Source organism: Corvus hawaiiensis, chromosome 29 (assembly GCF_020740725.1).
Source record: "Corvus hawaiiensis isolate bCorHaw1 chromosome 29, bCorHaw1.pri.cur, whole genome shotgun sequence".
Lineage (NCBI taxonomy): Eukaryota > Metazoa > Chordata > Aves > Passeriformes > Corvidae > Corvus > Corvus hawaiiensis.
Window position 1 is genome coordinate 1,469,906 of NC_063241.1, and position 20,883 is coordinate 1,490,788.

General features: G+C 64.2%; 1 protein-coding gene across 5 annotated transcripts; it reads left to right on the forward strand.

The window, feature by feature from the left end:
- The first annotated feature begins 265 nt into the window (after positions 1–265).
- CADM3 (cell adhesion molecule 3) lies at positions 266–20,584 on the forward strand. Of its 5 annotated transcripts, none has more exons than XM_048288544.1 (11): positions 266–436; positions 11,791–11,931; positions 12,070–12,222; positions 12,368–12,505; positions 12,690–12,860; positions 13,566–13,656; positions 14,040–14,209; positions 15,558–15,680; positions 16,382–16,507; positions 16,888–16,950; positions 17,249–20,584. In XM_048288544.1, the coding sequence occupies exons 1-11, from the start codon at positions 361–363 to the stop codon at positions 17,365–17,367; spliced, it is 1,371 nt and encodes a 456-aa protein (XP_048144501.1). In that variant the 5' UTR covers positions 266–360; the 3' UTR covers positions 17,368–20,584. The 5 variants fall into 5 exon arrangements, with proteins under 5 accessions (XP_048144501.1, XP_048144503.1, XP_048144502.1 ...); XM_048288546.1 differs by having other exon boundaries at positions 16,888–16,943; positions 17,249–17,360; XM_048288545.1 differs by lacking the exon at positions 16,888–16,950 and having other exon boundaries at positions 267–436.
- The last annotated feature ends 299 nt before the right edge of the window (positions 20,585–20,883 follow it).

Below are 20,883 nucleotides of genomic sequence, written 5' to 3' on the forward strand. Positions count from 1 at the left end.
GGGATGGGGACCGAGGGGGGACCGAGGGGGGACCGAGGGGACCCCCGTCCCCCCCCGCCGCCGCCGCCCCGCGCGCACCTGCCTCCCGCCGGGAGCCGCGCATGCGGCGCGCACCACCGCGTCTCAGGGCGCGGGGGGGGCCGGCGGCCGGAGCGGGCGTGTTTACACGGGGGCCGAGGGGGGCGGCATCGGCGCGGCCCCCCCGCCCCCCCCCCGGCACGAATGGTCTCTTCCTCGCGCTCTATTTAATCCCCGCCGCTGCCGCACCGCCGGCTCCGGAGCGGAGAGAGCAGCGCCCGCCGCCCGCGCTGCGGCTCGGTCGCGCCGGCCCCGCGGGCTCCCGCCGCCACCGCCGCTACCATGCAGCCCCCAACCCTCGGCATCCTACTGCTCATCGCCTGCTTCGGCAGCGCCCGGGGAAACCTCTCCCGCGACGGTGAGTGGCGGCACCGCGAGCGGGCTAACCTCTCCCCCGTCCTCGCCGCTATGGCCGGGGATGCGGGGAACCGAGCGACAGGTGCAGGGGGCGGCGGCGCGAACGGGGCCGTTATGTGGGTCAGGAAGGTGCCGCCCGCCCCGCCCCGCCCCGCCCGGCCCTCGGGGCCCGCCCTGCCGCCGGCTGCGGGTGCGGCTCCCGCGGTCCCGGGCGGCCGGCGGGGCTCAAGGTCACGGCGGCGCCGGTGCTGCCCGTCGTGTCCCGCCATGGCCGCGGACCGCCCGGGGCGGGGCCGGGGCCGGGGCGGCGGAAGGTTCCAGACAGGCCCCGGCGGGCGGCGGCGGCGGCGCGCGGCCCCTCCCGGCGCTGCCCGCGGAGCGGGGGGGGGGGGCGGATGGAGAGTCCCCGGTGCGGCGGAGCCGCCCCGCCGCGAGGGTGCCGGGGCTCGGTGGTGACACGCGGAGGGGGGGACAGACAGCGCTGAGGGGCGGATGGAGCCCCCCGGGAGCGGCGGTGACATCCCCGCCGTGGCTGGGGCGGGTCCCCGGTCCCTCCGGTGGGAGCCGCCTCCCCGAGATGGGCGGGGGGCTCGGCAGCGGCGGCCGCTCCCCGTCCCGCCGGGATGCTGCCGGGATGTGCGGGGCATCCAGAGCCGCGGGGCGCGGCGGAGCCCCGGCTCGCCAGACAAAGGGGGTTCACCGCCGGCGACAGTCGCGGAGCGGATGTGATTTTGGTCGAGGCTCGCCGGTGGCAGCGCCGTGTCCCCCGTCGCTGTGGGGCTGCGGGTCCCTGCGGGTGGTCGGCGGTGGCTCGGACCCGCCATCCCTGCCTGGCTGCTGGCGGCTGCGTTTGCCGTGTCGGGAGTCGTCTGTCGTGACAGAATCGGTGCTGCTGCGTGTTTGGGTGCGGAGGTGCAGCAGCTGGCTAGGGGCTGGGCTGGACCCGCTGTGTTGTGGTCTGGGGGGGCTGACGGTGGGTCCGGTCTCCATCCACATCCCTGCGGCCCATCAGGAGCAGGGAGGCGATTCTGGAACGGGATCGGGGGTCCCGAGGGCTGTGCAGGTGGGAGCGTGGCACGGTGGGGACAAGGGCTGAGCCCGCAGCCCCCACAGCTCCCCCGCACCCATCTCTGTTGCTGTCACAGGCTCTGGGGGCTGGTGGCTGTGTTCCCATCCACAAATCCCGGGATTTGTTCTGGTTTTGGCCACGGTCCTCCCACGGGCACCCGAAAGAGTCACTTTGGTGTGGGTGACGCTCAGCCCCACAGCGTGGGGACATCCTGGCAGCCCCATGTGGGGATTCTCAGCCTGTGGGGCTGGGGGTGGCTGAGCATCCCGGGGAGCGCTCCCAGGAGGGGCGGTGGCCGTGACTCGGAGCTGTCCTGGGACAGGACACAGCCCAGATGATGACACTGCAAGATTTCCTCCTGGGCTGGCCTCTGCTGTGGCCCAGCCCTGGCCACCAGTGCCAGGCTCCCCACAGTCCAGCACAGCTGGACAAACAGACCCCTAAAAAACCTTTGAGAGCAGAGGACACGGATGGCTGGGAGATGCTTGGAAATAAGTTGTTGTTGTGTCTTCGTGGTTGATGCCTCATCCTGGAGCCCCTGAACCATCCCAGCGTAGCTCAGGGGACATCCCTTCCCTGGCACCTGTCCTGGGGTGGGGTGGAGTCTCCTCCTTGGAGAACATTCCTCCACCGCCACAAGCATGGCAGGGTCTGGAGGAACCCCTGGAAGCCACCCAGGCACTGGGAGCACTGGTCCTGCACAAGAGGGCCCTGTCTGAGCTCTTGGCTGGCGTTGTGCTGCTGTCGGCACATTCGGCTGTTTGGGCTGGTGCGTGGTTGTCCTTGTGTGAGGATCATTCTCTCTCTGCAGGGTTATTCCACTCGGGAGTTGTGTAACCCTTTTGTTTGGACAATGCCCTGGGAGGCCACCACGGGCCAAAACCAGATGACTTGGGGCTGTTTTTTCCCACTGGGGCACTGGAGGTGTCCTCAGCCCGGCGAGATCAGGGCTTTGCAGAGAGGCAGGTTCAGGATGCTGTCCCTTGTCCTGCGAGGTGGCTTCATCTCTCTGGAGCTGCTGGAGGTGTCTGCTTGGCCAGGCCACGCAGAGAAGCTCCCTCTGTCCTGGGGAGATGCCCTGTGCTTCCTGCTGCTGTCCTGGCTGGCAGCAGCCTCCCAGGCTGCCCTGCCTGTGTGGGATGGGGTCTGGTCAGGCTGGGAGAGGGGCTGGGCTCCCACAGGGCTTCTGCCATCCCCAGCCTCCGAGCAGGTGACATCTGCAGGTCCTGCTCCCTCTGCACTGGAATGTGGGAGGTTGGAGCAGGGAGAGCCCAGGGGCACAGTGGGGTGGTGGGAGCTCGGCGTTGTCTGGAGCAACAGAATCCTTTGATTGCTGCTTTCCGCGGTGCTTTTCCCCACGGAATGTGAGCAAGAGCCCCTTTCCCAGTGCCATTAGGGCTCACCATATGCTCCCGGTGCCTGTGCCAGCACCAGCCCTTGGCTCCCGAGCCGAGGAAAGCAGTGACAGCCCTGGTGAGGCACGAAAGGGAGGGAGGGCGACCTCTCTGCATCACTCACTACCTGCTTGGCCTGATTTCGGATGACTCGGATCAGCTGCCTGGGGGAAACGAGCTGTTCCAGGGCCGGGATCAGCACTCAGCCGGAGGAGAGGGGAGGGAGCAGAGCATCCCTGTGCAGGCAGCTGGCTGGAGAGCATGGAATCCACTGCTCAGCTGGCACAATGCGTTAGGCTCAACAGGCAAGGCTGGATTTTAGGACAAAGCCTGGGATCAGGCACTGCAGAGGTGCCTGCTGCATGCCCAGACAGTGAGGGATGTGCTGGCACCACTGCCGGGGACAGGAATTCTGCCGCTGTCCTGACAATGCCGTGGGTTTTGGCATGGCCTGTGCTGTCTACTGGGAGCGTGGTGGCCTGGCCTGCGGGCGGGAGGAGAAATCCCAACGGAATGGGGCGATGCTGCCGGAGTATGAGCTGAGCATCCCGAGGTGTGGGTACCCGTCCTCCTCTGGATGGAGAAGCGCCCTGTTCGCCCAGGATTCCCTGCCTGGGAGGTCTCCTGCCTGCGAGACGCTGCCTCTTCTCCCTCTGCCTGACGTTCCCGCCTCTCCAGGGGTGTTGGAATCGCCGGAGGAACCGGAGGCGGCTACATCTGGGGAGTCACCCTGGCGCTGGCACGGCGGCCGCGCAGCCAGATGGAGGGAGCTACAGCAGAGCTGCTCCTGTTTGTTTTCCCTGCGTTGGTTCCTAACCTCGTTTTACCCCAATCCAGGGTGTCTCGTGCCCGTCCAGATCCCTGCAGGAGAAGAGCGGTGGGAGGGAGGGAGTGGGGCAGGATGTGGGCACGCATCCAAGGCGGTTTTGGTGGTGGTGCCAGCTTGGAGTTTGGTGGGCTCTGCTTGTGTTGCTGGGCTTGTTGTCCTGGGCACGGCTGTGCCAGTGTCTGGCCTGGCACGCCCTGCCCAGCCTGGTGTCCACCTGAGCTGCTCTCCAGGCTGCTTTTCCAGCCCTAGTGATGCCTCAGCCTTGCAGGTCCCCCAGTGCTGGTTGTGCACAGATTGAGCAGAGTCCTTGTTGCTTTGGCTCTTCGGTGGCTCCACGGGCCCTGGAAGGTGCTGCCAGTGCTGTAACACCCCCACAGTCAGATGCATCTGCTCCTCCTCCTCCTCCCAGTTACTGGGTCAGCTCAGCTTGAACCATCTGGTCCAGTTCTGGCCCCTCTGCTCCTGGCCGGGCACCGGCAGCTGAGAGCAGCAGAGCCTTCATTGCGTGGCGACGGTGGGGTGGGAATGACCTCTCTGGTGCCCCGGCTCCTCACCCACCTGTGGGGGTGAGATTCTCCATCCCCCTCCCAGAGAGCTCCTCTTCCACCCGGGGCTGTCCTGGGGGGAGGATGAGGAGCCAGGCGGAGTCAGAGGCAGGAATGCTCCGTGCTGCGTTTGGGCAGCCCCGGTGCCAACAGCACCAACCCAGACAAGCCAAAGGCAGCCGGTGACAGCGGAGGGAGGCGGGGAAGCCAAGGCTGCGAGCAGGGCTGGGCAGGAACGTGTTTAACCATTCCAGTCACCTGCCCAGCGTCACGCTCCGCCTGCGCCGGGATGCGGCCGAGGGCGCAGGGACCGCGGGCAGGTGTTGGATGCTGCGGCTCCCGCGGAGGCTCTGCGGTGTCTGGACGTGCTGGAGGGTAGCAGGGCTGGTGCAGACCCGGCAGCAGCAGCGTTTGCCGGGAGTTTGGCCGGGGAGCAGCAGAGCTGAGAGCTCCCAGTGTCCCTGCAGCATCCCGGGAGCTGCCCCGTCCTCGGGTGATGCTCCAGGCGCTGCTTCAGCTGCAGATGCTTTTGCTCGCCTACAACACCTCAAACGGCGTTTGCTGGCAAGCTCGGCTTTTCCAGACTGCTGCTTTCAGGCTGTGATTTCCGGGGAAATGAGTTCTGATGCTGCTGGTCCGAGTGGCCACTGGCAGGACCACAGCAGGTCCCTGGGCCAGGTGCTGCTCAGAGGACAGGACCTGCTGGGACCCCTACACACCCCAGGGAGCTGTTTCCAGGGCTGGGATGCACTTTGGGGTGTCTGCGCTGGTGTCCAGGGCTGCAGCTCCTAGTTCTCCCTCCTGCTGCAATCAGGATCCTGCTCTGCTGCTCCCAGTCATGGGGAGATGGATCCAGGAGTGCTCCTGAGGTGCTCCAGCCTGGGCTGCTGCTGCTCTGAGCTTCTCTGAACACCTTCACCCTCGTGGCACTCCTGGAAGCTCCATTTTGCTTCTCCAAGTCTCACCAACTTTGGGTTCTGGCTTTTTTTTTTTGTCTCCCTGTGGTTTTGGGGACTCCAAAAGGGCCAGAACACTCTGCAGCAGCAGAGGTGACATGCTAGGACGCAGCTGATGCTGAGCACATTCCTGGGCATCCATTGGGATGTGGGAAGTCTCCACTGTACCAGGACCTGTGGGAATGGCTGGAGCTGGGCCAGGGTAGGTTTGGGTTGGAGATCAGGGAAAGGTTCTTCCCCCAGAGGGTGCTGGGCACTGCCCAGGCTCCCCAGGGAATTGTCACATTCCCGAGGCTGCCAGAGCTCCAGGAGCATTTGGACAACACTCCCAGGGATGCCCAGAGTGGCATCATTGGGATGTCTGTGCAGGGCCGGGAGTTGGACTCTGTGATCCCTGTGGGTCCCTTCCCACTCCGGCCATTCCCTGATTCTATTTGTGGGAGGTTGGGAGGAGGCGTTGGCTGTGCTGTCCCCCAGGAGAGCAGCAGAGCTGCCACGGCTTCCCCATTGCTCAGTTCTGTTATAAATATCCTCTTACAGCACCCGGGGTGTTTAATCCTGGGGCACTGGTGAGTGACAATTCCTCAGGACACGGCTCTGCTGCCAGCGTCGAGGTGGCTGCAGAGCCACCAAACCCCGTGCCAGGGCATCCAACTGGGCTGAGACACCTCGCTGGGCAGGGAGATCCTTAAAACAGAACTGTCAAAGCACAGAGCTCGTTCCCTTGGCAACAGTCATGTTGGAGATTGGCCTTAGGGTAGGAGCTAAAAAACCCACTCAAAAAATGGAGTTTCAGCTGTTGGCTGTCACACTGGGGGAGGGCGCTGGCACAGGGGTCACCCTGCCCTGTGCCCCAGGGTCTACGGGGAATTCTCTCCTTTTCAGGGTCCCCAGGGAGCTGTGACACCGGCAAAGGCTGTCAAGGTGCTTGGGGGATTTGGGGTGGCCCAGAACTGGGGGGGTTTTCCCTCTGCTCTGCTCCCTCCCAGCACTCTGGGTGTGACCAGCCAGCTCTGGGCTCTCCTGCTGCAGCTTGGTGGGGGTGGCAGGAGACCCTCTGAGCCGTGGGATGGCCTTGGAAGGAGGTGATCCTGGTGTCCTGGGATTTCCCGAGGATGCCACTGCCTTTTCCTGAGCGAAGGCGGCACCAGCCTGGTGTGAATGTGGAAATGGGGCCAAGCGGAGCCATCCGAGGGGTTCCCCAGCTCCCTGATCCCATCCCAGCTCTCCTCTGGCCCTGCAGGGGCTGTTTGGGGGGCCCAGGGGGCGTGTGGGGTTTAGGGAGAAGGAAGAGGAGAGGAGAAGCTGCTTCCCAGCCCTGCACAGTGAGGATGGAGCTGGAGTCACACCGGGAAGGTCGGCTCTGAGAGCATCCAGCCAGGGCTGGGGGAGGAGGAGGAGGAGGAGAGGAGCATCCCATGGTCCCAGAGCACTTGGAATCATCCTCTCTGGAGCTGATTGATGCTGATTGCTGGCTGTGTCTCAGCTGTTGAACCCTGGTCAGGTGTCACCAGCGGCTCTTGGTTGTCCCCCGGGCAGGTCTGGCAGGAGGTGACAGTGTCCCTCTGGTCACAGATGCAGCCTCAGAGGTGCCCAAGGTCATGCCAGTGCCCCTTGGACCAGCACCCTGCCCCTGGGGGCTGCTGGGGACCATCCCAAGGCCTTGGGACACCCCAGGGTTCAGAGAGGGAGGTGATGAGGAGCTGCATCTTCTTGCTGTCCCTCAGGGAATGCTCATTTACAGAGAAATCCTGTGGAATTTGGTGTTTGGGGTGAGCGGGTTTCATGTGGGAAGCTGTGAAGGCCCTGGAGCCGCCACTTCCCTCACAAGCAGTGAGATCCCAATCCAGTGGCATCCAGGCGTCCCTCGTGGCTGCGGGGTCCATCCAGGCTGTCCCCAAGAGGCAGATCCAGGCAGGGAGCAGATGGAGGCCAGGCTGGAGCGAAAGGTGGAGGTGGGAGGGATCCAGGTGAGGGCTCCACGTGGGAACACCCCTGTGTGGTGTCACCTGGCTCTGGGTACAGCCAGGACGAAGGAGCTGCGGGGTCCAGGGAGTTCCTGTTGGACATTGGGATCCCCCGTTAACCTCTGGATCTCACACCCCGCAGGGAGCCCTGGAGCAGTGACTGGTCCCACATCCCTGTCCCTGGCACAGCCGAGCTGGGAGCACACTCAGGGCTCTGTTTCCCACATTTAGGGAATGTTTGCATTCCCCTGACAGTCCCTGTCCCCCTGGGATCGAACCCTTCCCCCTGGGGGAGGGACAGCTCGGAGGGAGCGGCTGTGGGGGCTGCCAGAAGGCGCTTCAGGCACCTGTGGAATTCCTGGATGGATTTATCCCTGTGAGGAAAACAGGAGCACCCTGGATTCCACAGCTACCCAGAGCAGAGCCAGGTGACACCACACGGGGATGTCCCCATGTGGAGCCTTCTCCTGGATCAGCCTGGATCCCTCCCACCTCCACCTTTCGCTCCAGCCTGGCCTCCATCTGCTCCCTGCCCGGATCTGCCTCTTGGGGACAGCCTGGATGGACCTTGGATGTCACTGGATTGGGAAAGGAGCCGGCCCTGGACTTGCAGGAGGCTCCTGGAGGGATGGGATGTCTCCTGTCACTGTCACAGCACCGGTGACGCCGCATCCGAGGTGGAACGCAGCAGATGCACCCAAACGGGAGCAGGTTTCCCTCTCCTGGGAAATCTGCAGCGGTTCAGCTGCCTGGAATTCGGGCTCTGGGTATTCCAGACTGTGGATTCACACCCTGCTAAAATCAGCCTGTGCAAGGGATGTGCACAGCAGATGTCTGAGCCTTCCCCATCCACGAGTTCAAAATTCCCGCCCTGCCAGGATTCCCGCACGGATCCCCCGAAGGGAAAGGTGCCCCGGGGCTGGGAACGGAGCTGGGGAGGGAATGGCTGGAACACAAAGTCCTTGGAGAGGAGAAGAAGGCGCCTTGGAAAACATCTGTGCCCACGGGGATGAATTGGATCTTTGTGATGCCGAACCCAGAGTAAACAGGGAAGAAGGAGGGAAATGAGAAGGGGTTTTTTGAGAAAGAAAGAGAGAAATGAGAAGGGTTTTTTTTGGGAAAGAAGGAGGGAAATGAGAAGCATTTTTGGGAAAGAAGGAGGGAAACGAGAAGGGGTTTTTTGGGAAAGAAGGAGGGAAACGAGAAGCATTTTTGGGACACGGCTGCGAGCTGAAGGCGTTGGAGGGCTCGGAGCAGTGGGTGGTTTTCCCTGGGGTTATTTCTGCCACGGAGATGTTTTCACAGCCTGGCAAAGAGCTGGGATGGGGTGGACATTCCCTGGAGAGGATCCTGCAGCTCCAGCCTCGCTCGCACGGCTGCTGGGCTCTTCCCAGGCCTCTCTCCCTGCTTGCCTGCTCCAGGTGAAGCTGCTCCAGGCAGGCAGCACTGTGGCTGCGTTGCAGAATTCCTGGGATGCAGAAGATCAATTTTTTCCTTGTTGGGAGCATCCTGGGTCTGGAGGCCCAGAGCTGCAGAGCTTTGGGGACAGTCCTTGCTGGATGGGGACACTCATGCCGGGCTCCAGGAGCAGCAGAGGTGTCCACATCATCATTTTTCCACATCATTTTTCCACATCATTTTCCCACATCATTTTCCCCCTCATAAATATGAATGCAGCCCCTCTGCAAAAGTGCACGGCTCTAATTAATGAAATATTGATTTTTCTGGAGCGCGGCGCTTCCCCGGCTCCGCTGCACCAACGGGGAGCACAAACAAACACGGGCAGCGGCTCTGGGCCCCACACGGGCCTTGGCACAGCTTTCCTGGGGTGGTTTTGGGGAGCCCAAGGCTGCTCTGCCTGTCCCTGGAGCTGGATCTGAGCCCTCCTGTGCCAGGTCTGGCCCCTCTGGATGGTTCCAGGGTGTCCCCAGCCTGCCAGGAGCCCTCACTGCTGGCTTGGCCCTCTCTTAGGGGATGATAACAGAGGCTTGAAGGGTCCCTGCAGCCCCCAGGCCGTGCTTTGGCCGTGGCAGTGGCACAGAGGGAGGCGAGGGGACAGTGCCAGCCCTGGCGGGTGGCAGCAGCCCTGCGCTGGCAGCACTCGCTGGCACGGGGCAGCGTGGATGCTCCTGGAGTGTCCAGCACCTGTCCCAGGCTCTCTGTGCCAGGACAGCCCGGAGCTTGGCTGGAGCTGGGTTTCCAGAGGGGTGGCACCCCTGGAGGGGACAGTCCCTGCTCTGAGTACCCCTGGGTCTTCTAGGACACCCCTGGCTGTGCCAGGGTTGGATTTAGTTGGGATATTGGGAAGGAATTCCTCCCTGTGAGGGTGGTGAGGCCCTGGCACAGGGTGCCCAGGGAAGCTGTGGCTGCCCCTGGATCCCTGGCAGTGTCCAAGGCCAGGCTGGACATTGGGGCTTGGAGCAGCCTGGGACAGTGGGAGGTGTCCCTGCCCATGGCAGGGCTGGCACTGATGTCCTTTTCCAGCCCAAACCGTTCTGGAATTCTGTGGTTCCACGATGCCTTAGTGAGCCTCCATCCCCAGCCCGAGCAGCCGTGGCTGTAGAGAGACCCCGTGGGAGGAGGGGGAGACCTCCGGGGTGGGTCCTGCTGCTCCGGGGGTGCTGAGCCCCCTCCTCTCCCGGCTCTGCCCCTATTCTGTCACTTCCAGCTGCGGGGATTTGATGAAATCCCGGCCCTTCCCATCTGTTCCGGCGGGCACGGAGCCCCCCTGGGGATCTGGGTCGTGCCAGGGGCTGTGCCCCCCACCCAGGACAGCCGGACACGGCCCTGGCACAGCCTGGGATCGGGGGGGATGGGGGGTCGGAGTCCTAGCGCGGGGTCCCGCGGACGAGAGGAGGGGAATGTCCCCTCTGGGGTGTCCCCGTGGTGTCCCCCAGGGTGGCGGTGGCATCCTTGATGCGTTTAACCTCGTCCCACGCTAATTCCTTAACGAGGCCAGGCTCGGGGCAGGGTGGTAATTGCGTTAATTGTGTGGGTGTCGGACCCTTGTCCTCAGCTGTGTCCGAGCTGCAGTTTGGACAGGAGCGGCTTGGAGCGTTCTAATCCCCTAATTACGGTGTGGCAGGACAAAGGCTCGTTAACTAAATTAAAACAAGCCGAGGGATGGATTCCCAGGGCGGATTCCCAGGGCGGAGCAGAGCTGTGGCGTCGCTGCAAGGATGTGACAGGGTGACAGTGCCCTGGCACTGGTGGGGTCCTGCTCAGCTCCCACCGTGCCAGGGTCTGGAGAGAGCAGGGAATGAGTCAGGGAAGAGCAAAGAGCAGGAAAAACTTGGCCAGTGAAGACGGGGAGGTTCGTGGGGATGAAGGGTCTTTACACTGGGAATGGTTTTAATCCAGTTTGATGTTTCTCTGGAAATCCTGGGACTCAGGGAATCCCAGAATGGTTTGGATTGAAGGGATCCTAAAGGATCCATTCCCACCCCTGCCATGGCAGGGACACCTCCCACTGTCCCAGGCTGCTCCAAGCCCCAATGTCCAGCCTGGCCTTGGACACTGCCAGGGATCCAGGGGCAGCCACAGCTTCCCTGGGCACCCTGTGCCAGGGCCTGCCCACCCTCCCAGGGAGGAATTCCTTCCTAAAAAATTCCTTCCTCGGGTGCTTCCAGCCCAGCCTTTCCTGGAGTTTAACAGGAAAGCCCAGCCTCGTCCTGCCCTCCTCCAAAACCTTCCTGTGACAGCTTCGGGGAGCTCGTGATGGGAGCAAAAGGATGAATTTCCCTTCACCTTGTACACGGAAAATTAGGAAATTCAGGTGCTTCCAGCGCTCTCCGTGTTCCTCTCTCTCCACTGGCCGGGCCCGGGGGTTGTGCCGTGTTCTCCTTGTCCCTCTGCAGCTCCGCTCCTTGGCACGGCAGCTTCCCAAAAATAGCTGTCCTTGGGCCGGTGGGGGCTATCTGATCCTCGAGCTGCTCTTCCCTGCCCTTGGGCTGCTCCGCTGCTCCAGGAGCCCGAGGGAAGGGGAAGGACGAGGAGGAGCTGAGGGAACAGCCTGGGGAGGGACGCGGAGCGAGCCCTTCCCCTTAGGGATGACACCGGGAGCGGGGCACTGACACCCCGCAGGTGGCACTGCATGGCCTGGGGGTGCCTTTGCCGGGATGGAGGTGGCGAATGGAGCGTCCCAGTGCCAGGAGTGCCTGGCACGGAGCCCCCGGGGCGTGGGCCCGGCTCGCTGGCACTGCCAGGGCTGTGGGGTAGGGCTCGGTGCCTCCCTGGGTGTCTCCAGCCGGGGCCAGGCTCTGCTGCTGCTCCTGGATCCCCCTGCTCTGCCGGGATTTTCTCGTGTCAGGATCCTCCGGCAGCCCTGGGGCCGTGCCAGTGTCCCCGTGAGCTGCCGTGGGGACAGCGGTGTCCCCTGTCCCCGTGGGCGCTGCAGGAGGGGCGGCAGCGCCGATCCCAGCCTGATTCCCTGCTGGGGAACGGGACCACAGGGAGAACACCCATGTCCCTGCAGAGGCACGGGGGGACGCACACAGCTGTGCTCAGGTGGCTTTTGGGGACACCGCTGCTCCTGGGCTGCTCGGGGACGCTCTGCAGGGAGGTGACACCCCCCAATTGTCCCTCTCCGTGCGCAGAGAGCCAGCCCACGACGTCGGACGAGACTGTGGTGGCCGGGGGCACGGTGGTGCTCAAGTGCCAGGTGGAGGACCCCGATGACTCCTCGCTGCAGTGGTCCAACCCTGCCCAGCAGACCCTGTACTTCGGGGAAAAACGAGGTAAAACCCCGCAGCCGGAGCGCTGAGGGGACAGCGGGGAGCTGCTCACGGGGTGACATCCCCTCCCGCTGCCACCCCTGGCAGAGCAGCGCAGGGGGGTGGGTGGTGGCACCGAGCCCGTTGTCCTTTTTCCCTCAGCCCTGCGGGATAACAGGATCCAGCTGGAGAGATCCACCCCCAACGAGCTGACCATCAGCATCAGCGACGTGGTGCTGGCCGATGAGGGCGAGTACACCTGCTCCATCTTCACCATGCCCGTGAGGACGGCCAAGGCCCTGGTCACTGTGCTGGGTAGGACACGGGGGCAGTCCCCCTGCTCCCCATCCCCTCCCGGATCCCGTTACCTCACCCTCGCTGTGTTCCCTGTGTGTCTCACACTCTGCAGTGCTCACCCAGCTCACAGATTTGTGGGTTTTGCCTCCTCCTCCTCCTGCAGGAATCCCCCAGAAGCCCCAAATCTTCGGCCACGAGCAGCCCATCGATGAGGAGAAGGTGGCCCGGCTCATCTGCCGCTCGTCCGGCAGCAAACCCGCGGCAAAGCTGCGCTGGAGGAAGGGCAACAGGGAGATCAAGGGTGGGTGGCCTTGTCCTGGGGGTTGGCACCGCTGGAGGACACCGTGGGGGGACTGCAGGGTGCCCTGGACCACACTGGCATCCCGTGGGACGGGGACAGCGTGTCCCCTGCGCAGTGTGCCGTCACCTCGTGCCTCTGCTGGGGTCCCGTGTCCCTGAGCTCTGACTGTCCCCTGTCCCCACAGACTCGGGCACCGAGGTGGTGGAGGACCCCAACGGCAAGACCTTCACGGTGACCAGCAGGGTGGAGTTCCGTGTCACCAAGGAAGACAACGAGGTGGAGATCACCTGCACCGTGGACCACGAATCCCTGCAGAACTCGGAGAGGTCGACCACGCAGAGGCTGCAGGTCCACTGTACGTGGGGGGGACATTTTGGGGGGGATGGGGGTTCAGGAGACCCCACACAGGTGGCCTGGTGTGACCATCGTGGTCCTGTCACACACAGGGCAAGGTGACACTGCCCCTGCACGGTGACACTTCCCTCAGCTTCCTGCTCCTGTCCTTGTGTCCTGCTTGTCCCCATGTCCCACACCCTTGTCCCTGCTCCCTGCCTGCGCCACCTCTCTCGTCCTGTCCCTGTTCCCCTTTCCCTGCCTGTTCCCTGCGGTGGTGACAGGGTGAGGGACATGGGAGCACCCCCTGAGTGCTGTCCCCACCCCTGGGTGCTGTCACCCTACAGCCCTGCATGCCCAGAACCAGCCCAGGGGTGGGATTTGGGGTGCCAGGGGCAAGTTTTAGGGTGCTGGGGCAGGATTTGAGGTGCCAGGGTGGGACCTGGAGTGCCAGGGACAGGATTTGGAGCGCTAGGGCAGAGATTTTGTGGTGCTAGGGGCAGAGATTTTATGGTGCCAGGGGCAGGATTTGGGGTGCCAGGGGCAGGATTTTGTGGTGCCAGGGGCAGGGATTTTGTGGTGCCAGGGGCAGGATTTTGTGGTGCCAGGGGCAGAGATTTTGTGGTGCCAGGGGCAGGATTCGGGGTTCCAGGGGCAGGATTTGGGGTTCCAGGGCAGGATTTGGGGTACCAGGTGCTCACCCCGCTGTTCCTCTCCCCTTCTCCAGACAAGCCGACAGCGAAGATCGAGCCGCACCCGCAGTACCCGCGGGAGGGGGAGAAGCTGCAGCTGCAGTGCGACGGGCAGGGCAACCCCATGTAAGGCCTTCCTCACCTCCCTCCTCCTCCTCAGGGCCCGGCCAACCTCCCCTCCCGCTGCCGGGCTCCCAAATCCCACAGCGAGCCCCGCCCGGAGCTGGGCAGATGCTGTGGGGTGGGTTTGGGGTCGGGTATTCCGTGGAGAGCAGTCAGAGCTTCCAGTCCCCTCCTGGAGCAGCAGATCCGTCCTGGCTTGTCCCTAAATGGGACGTTGTCCCCTCTGCCTCCCAGGAGATCCTGGGGTGCCCATCCCGGGGTGCTGACCCCCATCCCGGTGGCCTGACCCCCATCCCGAGGTGCCTGACCCCGATCCCGGTGTCCTGACCCCGATCCCAGTGTCCTGACCCCCATCCCGGTGTCCTGACCCCCGTGCCGTCCCTCAGCCCACAGGAATTCCTCTGGGAGAAGGAGGGCAGCGACGCGCCCCTGCAGCTCAGCTCCGACAGCGTCCTCATCTTCCCCTTCCTCAACAAGAGTGACAGTGGCACCTACGTGTGCACGGCCACCAGCTCCATGGGCAGCGTGGTGGCCAAGTACAACCTGGACGTCAGCGGTGAGTGCGGCGTGGCCGGAGTGGCCGGAGCGTCCTGGTGAAGGGGTCACTGCATCCCCTGTGCCCGGAAAGTGTCACCGTGTCACCGCTGGCTCCCATCCTTGGGTGGGTGGGGGCAGCTCCTGCCGTTCCCCGCATGGTGCTGTCCTCTGGGCCGCCCTGGCTCTGCTCTGCTTGTCCCCGTGTCCCTGTGCCATGTGTCACACGTGGGGCAGGGCTGTGTGTGTGTCCCTGTGTCCCCACGTCCCTTGTGTCACACGTAGGACAGGGCTGTGTGTGTGTCCCTGTGTCCCCATGCCCCGTGTGTCACACGTAGGACAGGGCTGTGTGTGTGTCCCTGTGTCCCCATGCCCCTTGTGTCACATGTGGGGCAGGGCTGTGTGTGTGTGTCCCCATGTCCCTTGTGTCACACGTGGGGCAGGGCTGTGTGTGTTTGTCCCTGTGTCCTCATGTCCCCGTGTGTCACATGTGGGGCAGGGCTGTGTGTGCTGTGTGGTGCTGCCCGTGCCCACCCTCAGCTGCCACCCCAGCTCCCGGTGCCCTCCCCAGCCCTTTCCCACGCTCTGTGATCCCGTTTCCCTGTGATTTTCCCTGGATTTAGGCTGGTCCTGCTCTCCTCCCACCCTCCCTCCATCTCTCCCTCCCAGCCCTGTCCCGGCTCCTTTCCCTCCCTCCTGGGCACTCAGTGCCCTTCCCCTGCAGTGCATGGCAGCGGTGGCACCTCAGGTGCTTTGTCCCCTGTGTCCCCTCCCTGAGCCTGCTCCTGCAGTCACCCCCGTGTCACCCCTTGTGTGTCCCCCCCGTTCCCCGTGTGGTGTCCTGTGAGCACCCAGAGCTCTCTGCACCCACCCAGGAGCTCACCCCAGGTGCTGGCCATGAGAGGTGGCACCCACTGTCCCTCACCCGCCTGGTGTCACCGCCACTGTCACAGCACACGAGCTCCATGTCCAGGCTTGGTTCCCTGTGTGGAATCCCCACTTTTGTCCCTAAAGCCACTCACGTCTCAGGCACCGAGAGCCACCTCTGTGCCCAGCTGAGCCCTCCAGCCTGCCCACCTTGGTGCCACCCTGCCCAGCACCGTGGTCCCCAAGGGTGTGCGCAGGAGCGTGCAGGTGGCACCTCGTGGTGGGTGACACTTCCCCAGGGTCCCTCAGGGGTCACCAGGGTCTGGCAGGACAGGACATGGGGGAAGATGGTCACGGTGTCCCAAAGGCTGGTGGCAGGAGCAGAGCAGCAGGACCCGTGGGGTCACGGACGGCCCTGCCGAGGGTCCCCCCTCTGGGCTCTGTCACCTCGCTGGCCCCTCCCGGCGTTGATTGGTGTCCTGTGTTTTTGTTGTCCTCCCCAGATGTTCCCCAGCTCCCCACCCCACACGTTCACTCCACTCCAGCCCCTCCGCCGGGCCCTTCCCAGCCCATCTCTCATGCTTCCATGGCCTCCGCTCCATCCTTCACTCCAGCTCCCATCCAAGGTACCGTAAGCTCCTTTTCTGTCTCTTTGCGGACCCGCTGCTCCCCAGCCTGGCCCGAGGAGCTCCACAGGAGGACGGTGGCCCAGGCCTGGCCTGGGGACAGCCCTGCTGGGTGCCCAGCCCGGCTCCGGTCCCTCGGCGTGCGTGGATTTTGGCGTTTCCCAGGAGGAGGCCCTGGCTGTTCCCGGAGGGTCGTGGCAGCAGCAGCTCCCCGAGCTGCCCCTTGTCCTGTGTGTCCGTGTCACGTGTTGTCCCTCTGTCCTGCTGCCTCCCCTGTGTGTCCCTCACCTTGTCCTGTCCCGATGTGGCTCTGTGTCCCCCCCCCCGAGCTGATGGGGCACAGCGGGAGGAGGATCTGTCGCTGTGCCCCAGGGCTGACGCAGGATCCCAGCACGGATCCTGGACTTGGGACCAGCTTTGGGCTCCTGCTGTCCTTGGGGTGCCATCACCTCTCGGGGTGCCAGCCTGCATGTCACCTTCCACCCAAGCCTGCTCGTCCTCCCTTTTTGAGGTCAAAATCCCACTGTGGAGGATGGGATTTCCCCTTTGCTTCCCCCGCTGCCTTCCTCGTTCTCGCTGCTAGGATCCGGAGCAGGATGGAGCTGCTGGCCCAGGATGGAGCCCCCGGGGGGAGCAGCAGCCTCTGCCCCACCCTGCAGGGTCTCAGCCCCTTCTCTCTTTTCTCCCCCCTGCCTGGGCAGACGCCAGCCCGGTGCCCTCGACCTCCAGCACGTACCACGCGATGATCGGCGGCGTGGTGGCTGTCATCGTCTTCCTGCTGCTCAGCCTGCTCATCGTGCTGGGACATTACCTGATCAGGCACAAAGGTACGGCCTGGGGGCTGCAGTGGGGGCACGGGGAGCCCCTCGGGGGTCCCGGGGCCGTGTCCCCGCAGCGAGGGGGCAGTGGGGGGTGGAGGGAGGCAGCTCCTGGTCCTGCAGCCCTTCCCGAGTCCTGAGAGGAACCAGCGGAGCCTCCCTGGGTCTGGGGGACCTGCCCGGCGTGGGAATGTCAGGAATGTCCCAGTGAGTGGCAGCGCTAGGGGGAGGCAGCTCCCACCCCGTTCTCCACCCCTGCTCCGCACCCATTGTCCCGGGATCATCCCTGTCCCCATCTCCCCGACACCTCCTCCCTCTTCCTGTTGCTCCCTGTGCCTTCCTCCTCCTCCTCCTCCTTTCCCTCCACCTGCCCTTTTCATGCCCGGCAGGTTTGTGCCCAAGCCCTGGGGACACGGTGCCACCCCGCCATCGGCCACCCCCTGAGGTGATGTGTGAGTAGAGCCCCCCACCCTGCTCCGGGGGCAGCTGGGACCCCCTGCTTTGCCAGGAGGGCTGGGTGGGAGGGCAGGAGCCTGACGGGCAGTGGTCACTCCACAAGTGGACACTGCTACAAATGCCTGGAGCACCCCCAGGGAGTCTCCATCCCATCCCATCCCATCCTATCCCAGTGACTTTTCCATTGCAGCCAAGCCCAACGGAGCCCTCCAGGCAGCCCAACCTCCCCCGGTTTGTGTGGGAGGGGGCGCTGGCAGAGCCCCCCGTGACCCCCAGCCCTGTCCCCACCTCCAGGCACGTACCTGACCCACGAGGCCAAGGGCTCGGATGATGCTCCGGACGCCGACACCGCCATCATCAACGCCGAGGGCGGCCAGGCCGGCGGCGACGACAAGAAGGAATATTTCATCTAAAGGGGTCAGAAAGAGAGAGAGAGCGAGAGAGCGAAAAATGGAGCCAAGAGAACCCCGATGGCAACAGCAACCAGACCACAAACCCCACAAAACCCAACAGATTTTCTCTGGCGCCCGGCACGGGCGGACGGACGGACAGAGGGATGGCGGGACAGAGAGCAGGGAGAGCCACCGGCCACGAGGCGCTGCTGACGCCTCTTGAACTTGTACAAATCGTTCACTCCGACAGCGAGAGCCCCGGCCCCGTTTGCTTGCTTGCACCTCCATCCCCACGCCCCGAACCCACAGACCAACCCGTGAGTGAGCGACATCTTCCTTCTTCCTTTGGACCTTTTCGCTTTGGTTTTGTGGCTGCTCTTTGCTTCGGGCCCTTGGTTGGGGTGTTGGGCTGGGGTCGATGTAGCTCTTCCCTTTGTTTCTCTCCGTTTTGGTTTCTTTGACATCCAAGGATAAAATCAGCTCCGGGCTCCCTGGGGCAAGCTTGGGACCCTGGGTGTCCCCGTTGTCCCCTCCCCAGCCCCGGGGGGGTGACTCCAGCTGGGAGCTGAGCGAGACCCTGCCCCGGTTTTATCCTTGGTGGTTCTTGTGGAGCAGTGTCCATGCGGGAGCAGAGCTGTCCTCGTGCAGTCAGTGTGTGAAAGGGGGTGACAGTCCAGGGTGGGACCCCCGGAGACACCGGGAGCCCCCACAGCTCCCCGGGCCCACCCCAGCGGGAGGGGGGGAGGGCTGAGGTTTATTTTGGGGGGGGGTGGGGGCAAATCCAGAGGAAAAGGCCCCGAATTTTTTTTTCCCCTAAATTCTCGGATTGGAAATGCCGATTTGAACCATCTATTGAGATGTTCAGTGCAGGGGTGTGACCCCTGGGGCTGGGGCTGCTTCCCTGGGACCCCCAGAGCAGGGCTGGGGCTCTGCCAGGGTCTCTCTGCCTCCCTTCCCTCCTTAGCCCCTTCCCAGGGCAGGGACGAGCTTGGAAAGGGCTGATTTTCTTCTTGGCTCCGAGAGCCCAAACCAACAGCGGCCAAAACAACCGGATTTGGGGTCTGGGGACTTCGGGGGTCCCCACAGAGGCTCGGGGGGGGGGGGGGGGGGGGGGGCTCATCCTTCCTCCTTGCCCTTCCTCCTGCCTCTTTCACCATCACTTCCAAGACAAAACCAAACACCTTTCCCAACCTCTCCAGCACAGCCCCAGCCCGGCCCCCCCAGTCATGCACCCCCGGGATGGGGCTGCTCCCCCCAGCATCGTTGGGACACCCTGCACCCTTGGGATGAGGTTTCCCAGGATCCCACATCCCGGTCTGGACACCGGGGGCTTGCAGGAGCCACCCTTGGGCTGGGCACCGCATGGATTTGGGGTTGTCTGGAGGAGGGGAGCCCTTTGGGAGGGGGTGATCTCACCTGGGAGGTCACCCCATGGATTTGGGGGTGCTCTGGGGGACGAGGGGGCCCTTCAGGAAGGAGTGAAAGTCCTCGGGGCGGGATGGGAAACCTCAGCTGGGAGGTTGAGGGAGAACGGGGCTGCAAATGTCACCCCACCCAAACCCTGCCAGCACCGGGTCACCTGTGGGGGACTGAGTGGGGCTGGAGGGGGCTGAGGTGAGGCAGGGGAGGCCCAGCTCGGTGACAGGCACAGGTGGGAGTGAGGGCTGGGTGCGACACTGGGGACGCTGCGGATGTGACCAGGCTCGGCCGCGCGTCAGGAGCGGCGGTGGCACTGGGAGGGAGCAGCACACGGAGCCTCTGAGGGTCCCTTTGCTGGGCACAACCATTTTTGGGGTGTTTTTCCTCCCTTCCCACCTCTTGGAGTGGGGGACGTGGGCCTGGAGCCCCCAGGGCAGCTCCGAGCTGGGGTTGGGGGATGAACCCTGGGGCTGCCGACGCCGTCACCGAGGTCCCCATGACCGAGTCCTTCCTGCAGATAAAAACACCCGGGCGTTGTTCTCAGTACAATTCCATCTCCTCGGGGGCCGCAGGGATCCCAGGCAGAGCCCCAGCGCTGGGAACTGGGAGGGGAGAGGGGTAAGGGGTCCCTGGGGCAGGGAGGTGACAGGGACAGGGAGGGTTTTCCCTCTTGGAATTCAGTTTCTCGTCGCTTCCACTGCTCCAGAGCTGCTCCAGGGGCCGGGGAGAACAGCCTGGATTTGGTGGTTTTGAGGTGCCACAGTGTTTTTGGTGTTTTTGAGGTGTGGGGTGTGGCTGGGCAGCTCGGGGAGCAGCGGTCACGGGGAGCTGTGGCAGTGGAGGACAGGCCCGGTGTCACCTGGGGGGGCCTGGGGACCTGCAGAGGTGACAGAGAGAGGCCGAGCCACGGCCCTGGCTGTGACAGGGGGCTGAGAGGGATCGGAGAATCCACCTGAGGCCTCTTCTGCCAGCGAGAGCCAAAGGGTTTGGTGGAGGTGGGAGCAGTGGAGGGGGTTTGTGTCACACCTGGGGGTGACAGGAGCACCAGGTGCCACCAGTGTGAGCGGGGAGAGGCTGTGGGGTGATGGGGACCCTCCCGACTTGGGAGGACTCCAGGTGGAAGCTGTGACTGGGACGCTCCACGTCATGATGGAGAAGCCACCTGGCGAGAGGCAGGGGTGGGGTGCGGTGGCAAAGACCCTTTTGGGGTCACCGTGTGGAGTCCTGCGGGTGACGGTCACCCCGTGTCACAGGTGGGCGGAGGAGCGGGTGCTGGGTGGCTTGGGGGCATCCAGGTGATGTGGAGGGTGACAGGGTGGGGTCTGGCCCCTGTCCTTGTCCCCTCGGGGGTTGGTGACACCGTGTTGTAGCTCCAGGAGGTGCCACGGGTGGTGTGACAGCGGAGCGGGGCCGGGGCGTGACACCGAGAGCGACACGGGGGGCGGGGGGAGGTGACAGCGGCGGTGTCACCGTGTCTGGGAGAGCCCGGGGCACCACCCCGTCCTGGGGGGGGTCCTCGGTGGTGGCCCCACGCCCACCCAGCACGGGGTTGGGCCGGGAGGATCCCGGGAGGATCCGGGACCCCCTGGGAGGCCGCGGCCGCTTCCCGGCCGGCACTGAACTCTCAATAGACACGAAAGCCATATTTTGGGGAGCTCTGGAGAGGCCGGGGGGCAGAGGCTGGGCTGTGTTGTTGTGCTGTGTTTTTGTCTGTACATAAAGGGAGCCAACGACCGTCGATGTGACTTTATAACCTTTCTAATATCCTGTGCTAATCTCGGAAAATAATCCTATAAATATATCTGGATTACACACGTTACCCGCCTGGCTCTCTGCCTCTGGGGCTGGGGGGTCAGGGGGAGCTGGGGGGGGGGGGGGGGTGGGTCAGGGGACAGGCTGAGATCAGCCCCCCTCAAACCTCTCCTGAGCCCCCAAACTGCAGCTGCCTTCGACTGCCCTCCCTCCCACACCCCAAACCTCCCACCCGGCCCCCAGACCCACCACAGTCACCCCAATCCCGACCCTCAGCACCTCCCCCCAAACAACAACAGCAGCAACCCCAATCCCAACCCCTGGAGACCCCCAGCCCTCTCACCCCCAAATCTGCCCCTCAGCCCT